This window comes from Sinocyclocheilus grahami, unplaced genomic scaffold, assembly GCF_001515645.1.
Source record: "Sinocyclocheilus grahami isolate Dianchi unplaced genomic scaffold, SAMN03320097.WGS_v1.1 scaffold453.1, whole genome shotgun sequence".
NCBI classification, from domain to species: domain Eukaryota; kingdom Metazoa; phylum Chordata; class Actinopteri; order Cypriniformes; family Cyprinidae; genus Sinocyclocheilus; species Sinocyclocheilus grahami.
Genome location: NW_015505632.1, coordinates 584,462 through 602,323, shown reverse-complemented (window position 1 = coordinate 602,323; position 17,862 = coordinate 584,462). Strand labels below are relative to the sequence as shown.

Here is a 17,862-nt window from a genome sequence, read left to right as displayed (position 1 = left end):
GCTTTTGTTTCGTCCGTTACTGCTCGCATCAGCAGTTGCATCAATGATAGTAATATTGTCAAAATAAAGAATTATTACCGGAACGAAAGGTATAAGGTATAATCTGATAAATCAAAAAACAAAAGGTTTTGACAACATTTAGGGGCAAGAACCGGCTGCACCACCGTCTGCGCAGAGCAGTTGACAGCTGCTTCGACGCTGTCATTTACACAGGAGCATGGCTCAGACCTGGGGTAACTTTTTATTCTCTCTACTCGATTACAAGACCGAGAAATTTGTCATCGCTAAAAACAAAAAGGTCGGAGTTCTGTTCAGACTCTTTCAGCTGGGGGTGATTGGATATCTGATCGGGTAGGTGCCTTGTGCTTTCTCTAAATCAAGACGTTGAGGTGAGCGAGCGGGGCTCGGTCAGTGTTTCGAAGATTGAATCTTCAAAGCACATATTATAATAGGTCATTAAGTGTTGGTTCGTGTTAAAATGGTTACTGTCAATGAATTTCAACAAACCGAATAAGTCGACAGTAAAAGCACCATGTCTCGGATGTTATTTATATCAAGGGAACGACTGAAAGCGTTTGACCTGCTGGTGTTCGGTTTGTAAGTTTTGCATGTAGTGAAAAAGACATTTTGTTTTGATTCAGATTAGTAGTCTCCATTTGGTCTATAGATGTACCAGAACCAGACAAAAACTTGATACCTTTGTCTTTTTAATTTTCAAATAGTGTTTAAGTGCAACAAAAGCTGCTGAATGTAAGATGACCTGGATCACGTGCTGTGGCCAAATGCTACACACAAAAGCACCAGCCTGATTTCCTAATTGCCCTTTAAAACTGTTTAATAGTCTTCCTTTGCAAGAAATAATTAATCTAGAACTTTAATGTAATGATATCTATAGATTATAACGTCCTTCAGGGTGTGTTGGCCATATATACTGTAGGATTTATAGGACATGAGACAGCATTGCTCTCTGTAGCTCGCACACAGATCCTCTTCTTTATACTCGAAATAACCAATAAAATGTCTTTTTATACTTTTCACAATCTAAGTTGTTATTTCTCACACTGTTTATTTTCTTTTGCTTGTGCATCTTCTTAAAGGTGGGTTTTTCTTTGGAAGAAAGGCTATCAGGAGACCGAGGAAGTCATCCAGAGTTCTGTGATCACCAAACTCAAGGGTGTAGATTTCACCAACAGCTCTCAGTCTGGTCTGCAGCTATGGGGTGCAGAGGACTATGTCATTCCCCCACAAGTAAATACACCTCTTTCCTGTATATTCGCTTTGGAAGAAATCTATTTGAAAACCACCTGTTAACAGTCTTTCTCAAAATCTCTGTTTTATGCATTTGATAATGTATATTCCTACAAATATTGACGTGACACACAACTTTTGCTTTGAATTTGAACACTAAACATTTAGTTTGTCAATTATGTTAATCATGTTACACAATGAAACATCTATTTTCGGTTATCTTCATATTAGTAGTACTCTAAATTAACAGCTTTCGGCCTTTTGTTAGATGACAGATTAAGATTGTTTAGAATGGAAGAAGTTTAAAGAAATAAAGACTGAAAAGAACCAAAAGCTTGTTGGTTCTGTGGAAAACAAGCTGAACAGTTAATTTGCTGTTTAAAATGTCTTTTGCAAGAACATGTCTTTATTTTTTATTATTTTTTACAAACAGGGGGACAGAGTGTTCTTTATTGTGACAAATTATGTAGTGACACCCAACCAAAAGCTGGGTTACTGCCCTGAGGTAAGAGACCGGTTGTTGTTTTATTTTGTTATTCTCAAAACAAATTATGCAACCAAAGATATGAGGCATCTGTTGGAAAGAGTAGTACTGTCTCTCAATTAGAGAGCTGTATTCGTATAGAAGTTTTTGATCTCAGTACATTTTAAAACCCCTTTTGTTGTATGTATGTAGTATTTTGTTGAGTTTGTTGTATATGTTTGGTTCATCTTACTTATTTCAGAGTCCTAAAGTGCCAGATGGTTTATGTACTTATGACAATGAATGTGTGGAAGGGGAATCTGTTATAGCAGGCCATGGTAAGCACAAAACCTAAATGAAATACCAAGCCTTTTGTTCCCTTACAACTGCATGCCTGAAGTTACAGTATATAAAAGTGACTGACTGACAGCCTTTGTGTTGTGCAAGATTATTGTTAAAAAAAAGATGTTACATTGTGTTATACTACGATCCACTGGCATGTTTAAATTCCTGAGCTTTAAAAGGACTACATTTTATTGTTGTTTATTCAGGAGTGAAGACAGGTCGCTGTATAAATGACACAGGAACGTGTGAGATTCATGCCTGGTGCCCTGTTGAGCATGGCCAGACACCATCGTAAGAAAACAGTTTTGTACCAATTTCTTTCAATTCATGTTCAGTTGCTGTACATCTACCTCACATTTTTGCACTATTATTCGCTCTCCATGCCTATGTGAAACTATTTGAAGAAAAAAAAAATGTATTGTACCTGTAATGTTTCAAATGTTGTAACAGGGAGCCAATGCTGGCAAAGGCAGAAAACTTCACGATCTATGTAAAGAACTTCATCAAGTTTCCAAAATTTGCCTTCTCCAAGTAAGTCAATCCTAGAGGCATCAAGTCAGTGTGTTTATTTATTGAAGGCTACAGAATAAATGTTCTCACATCAATCTATCTATCTATCTATATACTGTGTGTATATATTTATACAACAGTTCGTTCTGGTTCTCAAATCTGATTGGTTGAGAACCGTGAGATATTGTACTGGTATCGCTACAGGAACGCCCTTTCACAATTTTGTATCACTCCGCTTGTTCTAGCCGGGTCTGTGTTTTTTTTTTATTGTTCACTGAGCTAACTGAAGCAGCACATGCCCTTGATACGAATTCTAAAAGTGACGTATGTTTAACTGTCAACTTGAGCTTTGAATCCGTGGCGGAAGGAAGTAGTTCTGCACAAAAGTGGGTTTAACTTTTATTAGGCACTCCGTTGTTTCTTGTTTAATTACACACATGTTCCGTCGAACTGTTGTATAAATGCAATATCACTCTTGTACTCGAGCGATACCGGCTCTATATCAGCGGCTGTGATTGCCACTCTGGCCTAATCCCAGCCATGCTGATATAGAACCGGTGTCGCTCTCATACTCGAGTGATATTGCTCATATATAACTAGTTTTTCTACAGCTTAATATTTTGCATGTTATTTACTTTCCAAAGCACCGTCTGAATTTTAGGTGGAGCAACTATAAAATGCTTAAAACCTCTTCACCCCCACAGGATGCTGCTGTTAAAACCCTTCCTCATGAAATCTGTAGATCATATCAAGCAATTCTAGTTTGTGTGATATGGCCACCCACTCAGTAACTACAGGTGCATCTCAATAAATTAGAATGTCGTGGAAAAGTTCATTTATTTCAGTAATTCAACTCAAATTGTGAAACTCGTGTATTAAATTCAATGCACACAGACTGAATTAGTTTAAGTCTTTGGTTCTTTTAATTGTGATGATTTTGGCTCACATTTAACAAAAACCCACCAATTCACAATCTCAACAAATTAGAATATGGTGACATGCCAATCAGCTAATCAACTCAAAACACTTACAAAGGTTTCCTGAGCCTTCAAAATGGTCTCTCGGTTTGGTTCACTAGGCTACACAATCATGGGGAAGACTGCTGATCTGACAGTTGTCCAGAAGACAATCATTGACACCCTTCACAAGGAAGGTAAGCCACAAACATTCATTGCCAAAGAAGCTGGCTGTTCACAGAGTGCTGTATCCAAGCATGTTAACAGAAAGTTGAGTGGAAGGAAAAAGTGTGGAAGAAAAACATGCACAACCGACCGAGAGAACCGCATCCTTATGGAAGTGTACCCCATACAGAAGTGTCAAGGAATTTGGCTACAGTTGTCGTATTCCTCTTGTTAAGCCACTCCTGAACCACAGACAACGTCAGAGGCGTCTTACCTGGGCTAAGGAGAAGAAGAACTGGACTGTTGCCCAGTGGTCCAAAGTCCTCTTTTCAGATGAGAGCAAGTTTTGTATTTCATTTGGAAACCAAGGTCCTAGAGTCTAGAGGAAGGGTGGAGAAGCTCATAGCCCAAGTTGCTTGAAGTCCAGTGTTAAGTTTCCACAGTCTGTGATGATTTAGGGTGCAATGTCATCTGCTGGTGTTGGTCCATTGTGTTTTTTGAAAACCAACGTCACTGCACCCGTTTACCAAGAAATGTTGGAGCACTTCATGCTTCCTTCTGCTGACCAGCTTTTTGAAGATGCTGATTTCATTTGCCAGCAGGATTTGGCACCTGCCCACACTGCCAAAAGCAAAAGTTGGTTAAAAGACCATGTTGTTGGTGTGCTTGACTGGCCAGCAAACTCACCAGACCTGAACCCCATAGAGAATCTATGGGGTATTGTCAAGAGGAAAATGAGAAACAAAAGACCAAAAAATGCAGATGAGCCGAAGGCCACTGTCAAAGAAACCTGGGCTTCCATACCACATCAGCAGTGCCACAAACTGATCACCTCCATGCCACGCCAAATTGAGGCAGTAATTAAAGCAAAAGGAGCCCCTACCAAGTATTGAGTACATGTACAGTAAATGAACATACTTTCCAGAAGGCCAACAATTCACTAAAAATGTTTTTTTATTGGTCTTATGAAGTATTCTAATTTGTCGAGATAGTGAATTGGTGGGTTTTTGTTAAATGTGAGCCAAAATCATCACAATTAAAAGAACCAAAGACTTAAACTACTTCAGTCTGTGTACATTGAATTTATTTAATACACGACTTTCACAATTTGAGTTGAATTACTGAAATAAATGAACTTTTACATGACATTCTAATTTATTGAGATGCACCTGTACAGTATTGTTCTGAAAAAATAATTTGTCAGGATGGTTTTTCCATTCACAAGTGCATAGACAGGATCATTTCTATGGCTTAAATACAGTGTCATCTGGCAAGCTCTTACTTAAAAGCCAGTACAATCCCTTTAAATGAGCACACAAACTAATCTAAACTGAGCTGTCATTGCAATATACCAAAAATAAAGAGAAAAACAAATACTAAACAAATGCTATATACAAAGTTCTCTAAATCTCCCACCATGTAGCGGTGTGAAAGAGCAGACTCGCTTGCACATAGTGAAGCGTTATGTTTGGATACTGATGGCACAGCACAAGCTGCTCTGAATATCTCTCGCTTACTCATCTCTATTTATACCAGCTCAGCGTGTGGTGCCTGAACTGAGACTTACTATCTTGCTATCCTGTGCCTTGCCTGTTTCACTGACAGAGTGACAGTTGTTCCTCTGCAAAGTCATCACATTGTAGATCAAGCAAATTGTATGAGCAGTTTCAGATACTGCTTCTACTTTTTTTCCCTCACTTGAAGACTGAACGTCCTGCCTACCATCAACAGCACATATCTGAAGATGTGCAGATATGATAAGGACCATCATCCCTATTGTCCCATCTTTCTTGTGGGAGATGTGATTAACTGGACTGGATACAGTTTCCAGGATTTGGCAACAAAGGCAAGTGCTTCAAACGACACAACAAGTTAAAACAAAGTCTCCACCATTGTAAACACACTGGTAGTTGATTTTCAAGCAGCAGCTCAATGTATAATCAAAGAGAGATCATATCCTAACTTGTCCACATTAAAACAGTAATCTTTTTTAGTATATGATTTGGCGATTCTTTTAAAAAGATGCTCATGTAAATAATATACAAAGGCTGATCCAGGCTCCCCAAAAAGTATTTGGACACTTAAGCCATACTTATGTGTGAATGTCTTATTTGTCTGCATATAATCAAAATATAACAAAGTATCATAAAAATGGTATTTATTTAAAAGGGAGAGAGAGAGAGGGGAAAAAGAAAAGAAAGAAAGATACCACAAGTACAATTTTTAACCAAAAAAAAGTGACCTGTGAAGCATCAGTTATGGATAGAACATTCTAAACAAGTTTGCACTGAATGCCAATATTTTCAAAAAAAAAAGTGTCAGCTGGCACTGATATGAATACACTATTTTATATATGATTGCATTATTTATTTATGCTTTTATGCTAAAAAAAGAAAAACTTTATTGACTTAGATTGGAAAAATGAATTGCCAGAACTGCAAAGGAATATCATGATGCCCTATATTTAATGCAGAGGGTAATTTTATTAACTGATATCATTGTTTTCTATACACACACACAGGGTGGTTCAATTGGATTTGGAATTGAATGGAATTGTGATTTGGATAAAGATGAATCTCAATGTAATCCTGAATATAGCTTCACACGCTTAGATTCTGCGAAAAATTCCCAGAACTCTGCCATTTCGGGTTACAACTTCAGGTATTGCTCTGATTTATTGAATTTAGCTCATAAAACAAGGTTCTGTAAGTGATTTCAGTTGTTTTGCTAACCGCACATGATTTCTTAAAAACTCCACCCACTAAAACATGCCAGCAAAGCTGAATGAAAAAAATGATTCACTGACAAAGAGGATTTCTGAGTGGCTAGTTTTCTGTAATTATTATATTATACTTTTTTTTTTACAATAAAATAGCTTAAACCTTTACTTTTTGTTTTTGTTTAAAACATTTAGATTTGAAATAGTATCATTACATTGACTGACATGTTTCTCTCTTTATCAAGATTTGCTCGATACTACAATGATGCAGCAGGTCAAACCTATCGCAATCTATTTAAAGTGTATGGCATTCACTTTGATATATTAGTTAATGGAAAGGTAAGAGATAAGCATTTTACTTAAAATTCTTAAAGATTCCTCTCATTAGGGTTCTGGTGAAGTGATCAAAAGATGCTGTTTATCTGTTTTTAGGCTGGGAGATTCAGTATCATTCCTACAGTGATCAGCATTGGCTCTGGGCTTGCTTTAATGGGTGCTGTGAGTATATAAGCTAGTCACAGATGGTGTCGCTAAAAGTTGAAGTATAAAAGGCACAAAACAAAATCTTTCTGTGATTCTTGTCATCTCATTCCACAGGGGGTTTTTGTCTGTGACATGATTCTGCTCTACATGATGAGCAAAAGCTCCTTCTACCGAGAGACAAAATTTGAGGCAGTCACAAAGTAAGCGTGTGTCTTGTCGACTTCTTAAAAAGGTTTAGTTGGAAGATTAGAAGGATGCAGTGGATTATTATATACTATTTGCCCCCACAGAAAGCAATCTGGAAAGCAGAGAGAGAGAAAGCATTTGAGACACCACGGTCATCATCGCCAAGATGGGCGGCACAAGAGAGAGGAGAAACAGGGAACAGAGATGCAGCCATTGACATCAGTGTCATGTCAGCCCAATAACAACCCAGAGACACAGATCCAGCCCACAAGCTCAGCACTCAAAACCCACAGTTCTGAGAGAAGGCCGCAGGGCACAGTGTCATTCAGGACTCAGCACGCTACAGAAAAACAGACCATTTCTCCCGTTTCCACCCTGAGAACACCACGCAACCAGTAGAGGATTTTTTTGATGCTGAATCCCATTGGATTTACTGTGAATGTATGAAAGGAGGTATTATAGCGGGTCTATGCTCAGTCATACCAAAGAGGAATATTGCCAGTGTTGTTATGCTCTCCTAGTGTTTTAAATGGCAATGGAAGTTTTTGTTACAAAGGATTTGCAATAAGATAAATATAAATTATTTAATATAAATATGGCCTGACATCAAAAATTGTCAAACCAAGGTTGAATAAATGTTAAAATATTTGACAAAAAATGCTTGGGTCATTGCATTACTTTCATCTTGAGTAAACGTGAAGAGTGCAATCTTTAAAAAGAAGAGAAATGAAAAAAACTACACTACCATTCAAACGTTTGGGGTCAGTAGTTTTTTTTAAAAGAATGAATTCAATAAAATAATTCTATTTCAAATGAATTCTGTTCTTTTGAACCTTCTAAATGTATAATGTTGGCAAAATATTTTCTTGAGCACTAAATCAGTATATTAGACTGATTTATGAAGGATCTTGTGACACTGAAGACTGGAGTAATGACTGCTGAAAATTCAGATCTGCCAATACAGAAACACAACATTAAAATATATGAAAATAGAAAACTGTTATTTTAAATGTAATGTTTCACAACATTTTTACTCTATTTCTGATCAAATAAACGCAACTTTGGAGAGTATTTCAATATCATTCAAAAACTGTACCAACTCCAAATGTTTGCACAGTGACTGTACCTGTTCACAGTCTGAATTAAAAAAAAAATCAAGCTGATATTTTAATTGAAATTACACACTAATCATTTGTAAAACACCCTTGAGCTTGAGCACTTACAGAACACCACCAATGATAGGCACACTATAGGACGAGTAGTAGCTTATTATAAAAAATTATTTAACGTCATGTACTTTAAGAAACCACACAATTGAGTCCATGAGGTGAATGATTTATCTGAAATAAAACAATGTGATTTATACAGTTTAAAATGGTATTGTGTTTTTACATAGTTCTGATTGAAGCCTGGAGTTCACAGAGTGTTACACATCATACACAGAAAGCAAGCTGAAAACAAATTAGTTTCCCTGTTGGGCTGTCATACTAGATCCAAACCCAGCTTTGCCCTGAAATAAGCATTAGGAAAATATTAAAATTACAAGAGGAAAGAATGACGACACATCATTTTTAAATATCTAAATTTCAATGCAATTAGTACTCAGAAAACATTTGAAGCTTTATTGGCTAAACATGAGTAAGCTCACGGACAAACCCTGTGGTACATCAATCAGCACTCTCTACCCTGAGGCATCTCGATCATCTTTCTACATCTAAGCGGCTGCTGTACTGTCCGAGTCCCTTTAGTACACATGCACCATTCCGTAGAGGAAAGTCCAGAACAGCACGTAAGTAAACAGGCCGCCCACGAGGCCCCCGGTAAAGAGCAGACGTCGAGATTTGAAGCACTTGTTCCACCGGCGACCGGCTTTGAGAATCAGGAGCAAGGACAGCAGGAAAGAAGCAAGGAAATAAAAGACGAAGCCGTAGAGTCCGGTGAGGCCGAGGATGCCCGCCGTGGCCCCGGAGAGCGCGGACACGGACGTGCGGCAGTAGTCCAGCACAGCGTTGTTTCCTCTGACGGCCGCCTCGCTGATGAACTGCGGTCCCTCGCGTTTGGCTGCTACCGTGGCCATGCTGTGATGCTAAAAACACGCTGAGAGACAAAACAGTAGAGATGTGAAACACAGATCATCATTTGAAGCCGAATGAAACATACTTTAGATCAGGGGTGCCCAAACTCGGTCCTGGAGGGCCGGTGTCCTGCAGAGTTTAGCTCCAACTCGCCTCAACACACCTGCCAGGAAGTTTCTAGTATGCCTAGAAAGAGCTTGATTAGCTGGTTCAGGTGTGTCTTATTGATTGGGGTTGGAGCTAAACTCTGCAGGACACCGGCCCTCCAGGACCGAGTTCGGGCACCCCTGCTTTAGATTGACGTTAAATCCCCTCCACTTACCGTTAGGCTCAAAATAATGCTAAACACAAATCACGCCTCCGTGATTCAAGAAAGCATCGTTTACATTAAACGCTCAAACATCATAAGCTATGCGATTAAGTCTGTATTTCAAAAGGAATGTAATATTCAGGAAAATATGACAAGTTTTGGATAAAACACAACGTGTGTCATTCTCGGTCAGCCATTTTCTCGCTACGCATCATGGGATTTTAAAATGAAGATCTAATTCAAATTTTTATTTAATCTTCATGACCAACTTGTACTTAATTCCAAGCAATGGCGTGTCTATTAATGCACATTTATTTGTAAAATGTTAAGCAATGCTACTGTTTTAATATATACATATATACCTTTAACCCACTCTACGGGATCCGCGAAGGCTCAAAGCGGTGATCGAAAGTAGGAATCATTTGCAAGAATCGGTTCTTTCAAGCTGTTCGCTTCAGAGAGCTGATGTGAACTCGGTAGACTATGGTTACGGCATGTAAGTAACCACCCAAAAATGAGCTTTTTTGTTTGTTTCTTTTATATTATTATTGTTTGTTTTTGTTCTTTATAACATATTCTCTCAACTGTTAAATACTTACTGTAATTTTTGCTCTGTATTTAACTGTTACAACTTAACTAAATACTATATACATATTGTTTGACTTTTTCTACAGTTTTTGTTTCTTATTGATAAGTCTTATTAATAAATGTTTATCAAAAGACGGCTCTCGGTTCGCTCTAACCGAACTAATTATTCAGTCCGAATCAAATTCAGAACGGTTTGTGATCCGGTTCAACTTATTCATTGGAAAGATTCAAAACAACAACGACTCGTTCACTAGCCAGACGTCGCTAGTTCGGATCGTGGACAGCTAGAAACTATGATATTTAGGTGCAGTTTTAGTTAGATTTTTGGTGCTGTTAAATGACACGTACTGCACATCTCCTCCTCCGTCTGCACAAAAGTAGTGATTTCTTTAGAGATCATGGCGGCATCACTGAGTTGTTCTGCTGGCTTTGTTCTCGGCATGGATCTGGGCAGCACGTCAGTTAAAGTGGTGCTGCTGGACGCGCAGTCAAAGACAGTCACAGACAGTAAGAGTTTCCCTACAAACTCTGATACCAGCAGCACCTCAGACATTCATGTAGGTAACAGCACTTTGATTAAAAAGGTGGCACTCAAAAGATACTGAAAAATGAACCTCTCTCTGTCTCATTGAATTTTTAAAAGTTATATGTACATTAACTAATAATTAACTTTATCAACCTACCAACACGTTTGGGAAAACCTGACGTATTGTCATGTTTAATGCATTTCATGTCGTAGAAAACAAGTATATTTTCTTTCTCTTTGTATTTTTATATCAAAATGGAACTAGAGTATCCTGTTATTATATTATTTAAATGTGTAATATAATAGAATACGTTACTACTTACAATTTTCATAATGTAATTTAAAATAAGAAACGGACTACAATTTGTAAGTAATCTATCCTGTGTATGTATGGTACTTTTTCTTAGTGTTGTTTAATGCGCTCTTTGAAACATACTTTTTATTTATTGTTGATATTAGGCCAAAGAGCAGGACCCTTCACTAATAATCTCCGCTCTGGACCAGTGCATGGACGCTTTACCTAAAGACAAGCTGAAAAAAGTCAAGTGCATTGGAGTATGTGGACAAATGCATGGCATTGTGTTGTGGAAATCTAAATCAGGTTAACATTGAACAACTACTGAAAGCATGTTTGGTGCTTCTTGCATTGTGGTGTGACACTGTGGTGAAGGCACTCATCTTCAATCATAAATAAAAAATTGGGATGGTATCGATAACTATACTGTCATTCGTCTCTCTGTTAGGCTGTGAATGGCTAAGTGAAGATCATGAAATCATTAGATTCATTCCTAAAGACGTCAGTCAGCTGATCACTTGGCAGGACGGGCGCTGCAGTGCTGACTTCCTGTCTTCCTTACCCAAACCAGACTCCCACCTGAGCGTGGCCACTGGCTTTGCTTGTGCCACCATCTTCTGGTACATGAAACACAGGTAGAATTCCACTCAAGATTTAAGACTAAATGATTTCAGCAAAAATCCAATTGTTTTGCACCGAAATAGTGTTTTTTTGTTTTATGAAACGTCACTGAATCAGGCCGGAGTTCCTGTCGGGTTTCAGTGATGCAGGCACCATCCAAGACTATGTGGTCTCCATGCTGTGTAACCTTGACAAATGTGTCATGACTGGACAAAATGCTGCCAGCTGGGGCTACTTCAACACAACCACCAACAAATGGAACACACAAATGTGAGTTAAGTTAGATATTATATTTGTTTTAAGAGCAGTTTACTAGGGCTGCAAAACGATTCATCGCGATTAATCGATTCAAAATAAATGTTTTTATTTACATACTATATTTGTGTGTACTGTGTATATTTATTATGTATATATAAATACACACACATGTATATATTAAGGAAAAATATGTTAGATTTATATACAAAATATTTATATATAGTATGAAAACAATTAATTAATCGTTTTGCAGCCCTCCAGTTTACACTAAGAACAATATCTAGAAAAATACCTATATTAGCATTCACATCAATGGACGATAATGTTCGGTTTATTATAGGGTGTAGGGGAATTTACAGTTAAAACCCAAGGACCAGGTCTGATGAATGAAGACCAGGAGTCAGAGATGCGATCAATTAGAGAAGAATTTACTGAAGAAAATAGTTTGCAGTTTCATCCGCAGAAGTCCGCTTCAGTACTCGTGATGGAGTTCGTTCGTAGGCCGCTCTGTGTACTTGTTCAAGACACCAGTAGTTATGCTCTAACAGAGGTCAATAATTACGTCAATACATAGATAAACTTTGAAAATCTCCACACATGGACATAAAAATGGGAGCATATCTTCTAGTGATTATTTTGATGACAAGTGATCAGAGGTAAGACGCAATAGGTCTCTCCAGAGATGTATATCTGATACCCTGGACATCAGGGTGACGGCAAATGACAGTTTCCTCCTAGGGCTGTCTCCAAATCTGCGAAGACAAACACTTGCACATATACGCAGAGAACACTTATCTGCACTTCAAGGTTGCCGGGCTCTGCCCTGAATCTTATCAAATATGTTTCACTACACGCACGCAATGAGAGCAGCAAATGGCATATTCACTTATTTTCTAACATGCATAAATGTTCTAATCACTCGTTGGTCACATAAATGGGAGGTCCCGATAATCTCTGTGACATGGCAGTCATGACCCTGAGAGCAGAATACAGAACTTAGCATGTAAAAGCTTACTGTTACACATTCCAACTCTTCAACTACAAGGAAGAAAGATATTCAGATACATACATTTTGATGTCTAACTACTAATATATAGTAACTAATAACTTCATTCGATATGAATAACTTTGATTAATAATTATTCAAGAAGAAACAAATATATATTTTATGAAGGTCATGATTCCACTCCTTCAAGGGCATGCAGAGTTATGTTGTCTGCTGCTTTAAAGAGATAGTTCACCCAAAAATGAAAATGACCCTATAATTTACCCGCTCTCAAGCTATCCAAGGTGTATATGACTTTCTTCTTTCAGACGAATACAGTCGGAGTTATATTAAAAATATCCTGGCTCTTCCGAGCTTTATAATGACAGTGAATGGAGGTTGAGATTTTGAAGCACAAAAAAGTGCATCCATCCATCCATCATAATATGCTCCACATGGCTCTGGAGGGTTAATAAAGGCCTTCTGAAGTTTAGCGATGCATTTGTGTTAGAAAATGATCCATATTTAAAACTTTATAAATCGTAATTATTTGTCCTAACTGTCGTACACGCGCTCACGAGAGAGTGGCGTTCCAGCATAAACACCGGTGAGAATATGCTAGTCTCGTAATAACCAAGTTTTGTTTACAGCAAAGGAGAACCAGTCTCCTCTTGGCTTATATCAAAATCCTCCCACATTTATTTTATTTTTTTTTTACTAATCCTCGTTTTGTACTTTTAATTTGTGACTGGTGTTTTGTTTTGCACTCTCCTCTGCACTTCCGCGTTCCTCACTTCTCACCGAAGCTTACACTACGCCTACATCATCCACTGGAACACCACTCTCTTGTGAACACATGTTAGTTAGACAGTTAGTGGAAGCTAGAGATTGTGGTTTCTAACGTTTTAAATCAAGATTTAGAGAGATAAGTGAGAAGCAGATTCCCTCCTTTAACATTTTTAAAGCAACTGGCAGATGTTCTGATAGACGACATTCAACTGGAGACTATTGAGAAGTATAAATCTATTCCATTAACGTTGGCATCTGTATTAAAGGCAAATGGTGGTAAAATATTGCCTATTTCCTAGTTGTTCACAATATTTTGTCCAAGCCCTGTAGTTATCATTATTGTTATCATCTTTGGTGCAAATGGGATTTTTTACTAATCCTCGTTTTGTACTTTTAATTTGTGACTGGTGTTTTGTTTTGCACTCTCCTCTGCACTTCCGCGTTCCTCACTTCTCACCGAAGCTTACACTACGCCTACATCCTACATCATCCACTGGAACACCACTCTCTTGTGAACACATGTTAGTTAGACAGTTAGTGGAAGCTAGAGATTGTGGTTTCTAACGTTTTAAATCAAGATTTAGAGAGATAAGTGAGAAGCAGATTCCCTCCTTTAACATTTTTAAAGCAACTGGCAGATGTTCTGATAGACGACATTCAACTGGAGACTATTGAGAAGTATAAATCTATTCCATTAACGTTGGCATCTGTATTAAAGGCAAATGGTGGTAAAATATTGCCTATTTCCTAGTTGTTCACAATATTTTGTCCAAGCCCTGTAGTTATCATTATTGTTATCATCTTTGGTGCAAATGGGTCATTACTCTTGACATGAGAATTCTAACTAATCAACTATGATGCTTAATATTACACTTACTCTGTGTTGAACTGAATGACTGCGTTATCATGAATTGACTGTGTATTTCTATGTCCTTCAGTCTGAAGGATGCATGTTTCCCTGTGCAGCTCTTGCCTGTCGTGGTGGAGTCTGGAGCTGTGGCTGGTCACACTTCCTCTGAGTGGTACGGCATCCCTGCTCACACAGCGGTCGGGGCAGCGCTGGGAGACTTCCAGTGTAGTGTCTACTCCTGCATGACTGGCAAAGGAGATGCAGGTATAGTGTGAATTAGATGCCTCTTTTTAGCTTTGCATACTGCATATTATGTTTTCCTAATATCAGTGACTTGGTCTGTAAATGACCCACAGTCAGACTGTTGTAGTTCTGTCAGCTCAGCTACAAACAATCATTGTACTGTATACTCATCCTGAGGTCAGTTTGAGTTTACTAGTTCGACCTCCAGGTGGAGATGTTATGCGACCGCAGTGAGCACATTTAGACATGGCAGATCTTGTACTCAGATTTCAACGTCCTCTCTCAAGGGCAGGGCTGCTGTAGAGACACTAGCTGTTTTATGGGTTCTCGTAAAAGAGAGATTTTTTTTAACTTAAGCTTAAGTTAAAAAGAAGGCTGTATGTTATTTTAAATACTTCAACCTAATTTCTTTCTTTCTTTTTTTTATTTTATTTTGTCTTTGTTCAGCCATAAAATGTTTTAGACATTTTGTCAAAGGTATTAGCTACCATCTACAGATGGTCCGGATTTCACATTTTAACACATTTCCTGTTCACAGAAAAAAAATCTGTTTCCTGTACACAAATACATTTAGATATATTTTCTGATGCGTTGTACAAATATTTAAGATATGTACTTTATGCTGTGTCCACATCAGTGTTGTGGACTAGCATTTTCACTTATACACTACCATTCAAAAGTTTGGGGTCAGTGAGATTTATATATATTTTTTTGAAAGAAATTAATAGGTCTGTTGGGCATGGATACATTGAATTGATCAAAAGCGTCAATAAACCTTTTATGCTACAAAATATTTCTATTTCAGATAAATGCTATTCTTTTGAACTTTCTATTCATTAAAGAATCTTTAAAAAGTATCACATTTCCACAAAAACATTAGACAGCAAAACTGTTTTCAGCATTGATAATAAAAAGAAACGTTTCTTAAGCAGCAAATCAGCATATTAGACTGATTACTGAAGTTGCTGAAAATTCAGCTTTGTCTTCACATGACTAAATTACATTTTAATATATTTTATAATAGAAAACAGTTTTTTAAATTGCAATAATATTTCACAATATTACTTTTTTAACTGTACATTTGATAAAATAAATTCAGCCTTGTTGAGCATAAGAGACTTCTTTCAAAAACATTAAAGGAGACATATTATGCCCCTTTTTACAATATGTAATATAATTCTCTGGTGTCCCCAGAATGTGCCTGTGAAGTTTCAGCTCAAAATACTCCACAGATCTTTTATTATATCATTTTGAAAATGCCTATTTTGAGTGGAAGCAGAAACATGCTGTTTTTCGGGCTGGTCTCTTTAAATGCAAATGAGCTGCTGCTCCCCGCCCCCTTTTCCAGAATAGAGCTGCGCCATTACAGCTCGGACCTGCTAAAAACATCTGTTTTGGTTCTGATTATCATGTTTATCGTGCTGAAATCATGCGTTTTAAACAATATGAGTTTAAACTTCAGATATACGGTTTTCTGAGCGCACACATCCGAAGCACACGGACAGAAAGCGGCTGTCACAGCATGTGAGTACTAAACTAAGTTCTCATTCACACACAAGTTTAAGTTAAAAACACATGAGTTACAAAAACAGTCGGTTATGTCTGTGAAAGTAAACAGCTGGGAAATAAATCGCATGTTTATTTTAGATCTGTGTGGCAGCAGCAATATACAGTAAATAAAAATATAAATCCACTGCTCTTGTCTCCTCTGAGGCTGGCACTGTAAATAGTGTTCTGTGCTCGTCTGTGCAGCCAAAGGCAGAACAGTTAGCATGTTTTGCTCAAACTTTCGCCATGGCATTAGAGCTGGTACACCGTTGTTGCTTCAAAATCAAAATGACGGCGCCGTGGGTGGAAACTTACAGATTAGGGGCAATAATATTATAATGAGATCCTTTTGCCACGTCACCAAGGGAGTGAAATCAGACACGCTTGTTTTCTCAGACGCTTGCAGAAAAAGGCTTACCAAAACAAAGTTACTGGGTTAGTCTTTTTCTCGTTTCGTTGGTTGGTAGATGCACCGGGAACCTGATTATAGCACTTAAAACCTGGAAAAGTCAGATTTTCATGATATGTCACCTTTAAAACATGTCACTGACAACTTTTGAAACTTTTGAATGGTAGTGTACATAAGGCATATCATGCACAAATTAATTGTGACTTGTGTTAAATCACTAGTGCTGAATATGAGCACTTCAGCCCAGTTGACGTTCAGCATGCCTGCAGAGTTCACCCCTCCAAATTCTCCAGACCCCCTCTCTCCTGTTACTTATTTCCCATACTTGCACGGCTCTTACCTGGCAGTGGCTGCATCACTAAATGGAGGCAATGTCATGGCCACCTTTGTCAGAATGCTGGACTCGTGGATGAAAGAATTTGGTAAATCAAAAATTTTTCAGTTTCTACATTTATTATTATTGTGAAATCAAGTGTGACCTTTTTATATTTTACTATAATAGTCTTCTTGTTGCATGTTTTTGGTCCTCAGGTGTATTGTTGTCTTAATAATGTATTTCTTGTATGTCGTAGGATTGGAAGTTAATGAGTCCAGAATCTACTCCCAACTAATCCAGTCTGCTCTGGCACAGCCTAACACTGATCTAACCGTGACCACAGCGCTACTAGGAGAGCGGCATGACCCCACTTCCAGTGCCAGTGTCTCCCAAATCTCGCCCTCTAACCTCTCTCTGGGTCATGTGACTCGTGCTGTGTGCAGGGGTATTATTGAAAACATGGCCAGTATGATGCCCCCTCAGAGCCTGCAGGCCGCTGGAGTGAGGTGTATTATTGGCAGTGGCAGCGCTCTGTCATGTAACACAGTTCTGCAACAGGAAGCAGAGAGAGTGTTTACATTTCCTGTAGTCTACGGAAAAGATGTTGACTCAGCTGTTGGAGTTGCCATGGTGTTTAATGACCAAGCATAAGATATAACATTTAAGATAACGTCTCTGAGACATCTGACCTGCCAGAATGCTGGTAGGGCTGTTTTTTTTTCTGTATTAAAATGTATAAATATGATTTAAAAATAATTTAAAACTGTATCATTGATCAATTTAAAAAAATAAAAATACATTTTAATTAAATACTATATTATTATTATTATTGGCTAACATGGGTCAACTTTATGTATTGTTCAATTTACATACTCATTATGTAACTTGTTGTTGAGTGCAATACAAAACCATTGTGTTGTAAAAAACAAAACAATATGCATTTAAGAATATTTCTGAATTCCATTAAATGACTG

General features: G+C 37.8%; 3 protein-coding genes across 5 annotated transcripts; 2 read left to right on the top strand and 1 right to left on the bottom strand.

The window, feature by feature from the left end:
• p2rx5 (purinergic receptor P2X, ligand-gated ion channel, 5) lies at nt 1-7,825 on the top strand. Its single transcript, XM_016234491.1, has 12 exons — nt 1-351; nt 1,098-1,248; nt 1,682-1,753; nt 1,974-2,049; nt 2,263-2,347; nt 2,507-2,587; nt 5,392-5,533; nt 6,209-6,348; nt 6,652-6,745; nt 6,839-6,904; nt 7,004-7,089; nt 7,180-7,825. The coding sequence occupies exons 1-12, from the start codon at nt 218-220 to the stop codon at nt 7,472-7,474; spliced, it is 1,422 nt and encodes a 473-aa protein (XP_016089977.1). The 5' UTR covers nt 1-217; the 3' UTR covers nt 7,475-7,825.
• Nucleotides 7,826-8,394: 569 nt separating this feature from the next.
• emc6 (ER membrane protein complex subunit 6) lies at nt 8,395-9,695 on the bottom strand. Of its 3 annotated transcripts, none has more exons than XM_016234459.1 (2): nt 9,473-9,695; nt 8,395-9,172 (listed from the first exon to the last, which is right to left on the bottom strand). In XM_016234459.1, the coding sequence occupies exon 2, from the start codon at nt 9,150-9,152 to the stop codon at nt 8,820-8,822; it is 333 nt and encodes a 110-aa protein (XP_016089945.1). In that variant the 5' UTR covers nt 9,153-9,172; nt 9,473-9,695; the 3' UTR covers nt 8,395-8,819. The 3 variants fall into 3 exon arrangements, with proteins under 3 accessions (XP_016089945.1, XP_016089947.1, XP_016089946.1); XM_016234461.1 differs by lacking the exon at nt 9,473-9,695 and adding an exon at nt 9,314-9,351; XM_016234460.1 differs by lacking the exon at nt 9,473-9,695 and adding an exon at nt 9,236-9,271.
• A 442-nt stretch (nt 9,696-10,137) lies between these two features.
• shpk (sedoheptulokinase) lies at nt 10,138-17,597 on the top strand. Its single transcript, XM_016234458.1, has 7 exons — nt 10,138-10,605; nt 11,034-11,175; nt 11,318-11,504; nt 11,608-11,760; nt 14,461-14,636; nt 16,794-16,994; nt 17,145-17,597. The coding sequence occupies exons 1-7, from the start codon at nt 10,447-10,449 to the stop codon at nt 17,537-17,539; spliced, it is 1,413 nt and encodes a 470-aa protein (XP_016089944.1). The 5' UTR covers nt 10,138-10,446; the 3' UTR covers nt 17,540-17,597.
• The last annotated feature ends 265 nt before the right edge of the window (nt 17,598-17,862 follow it).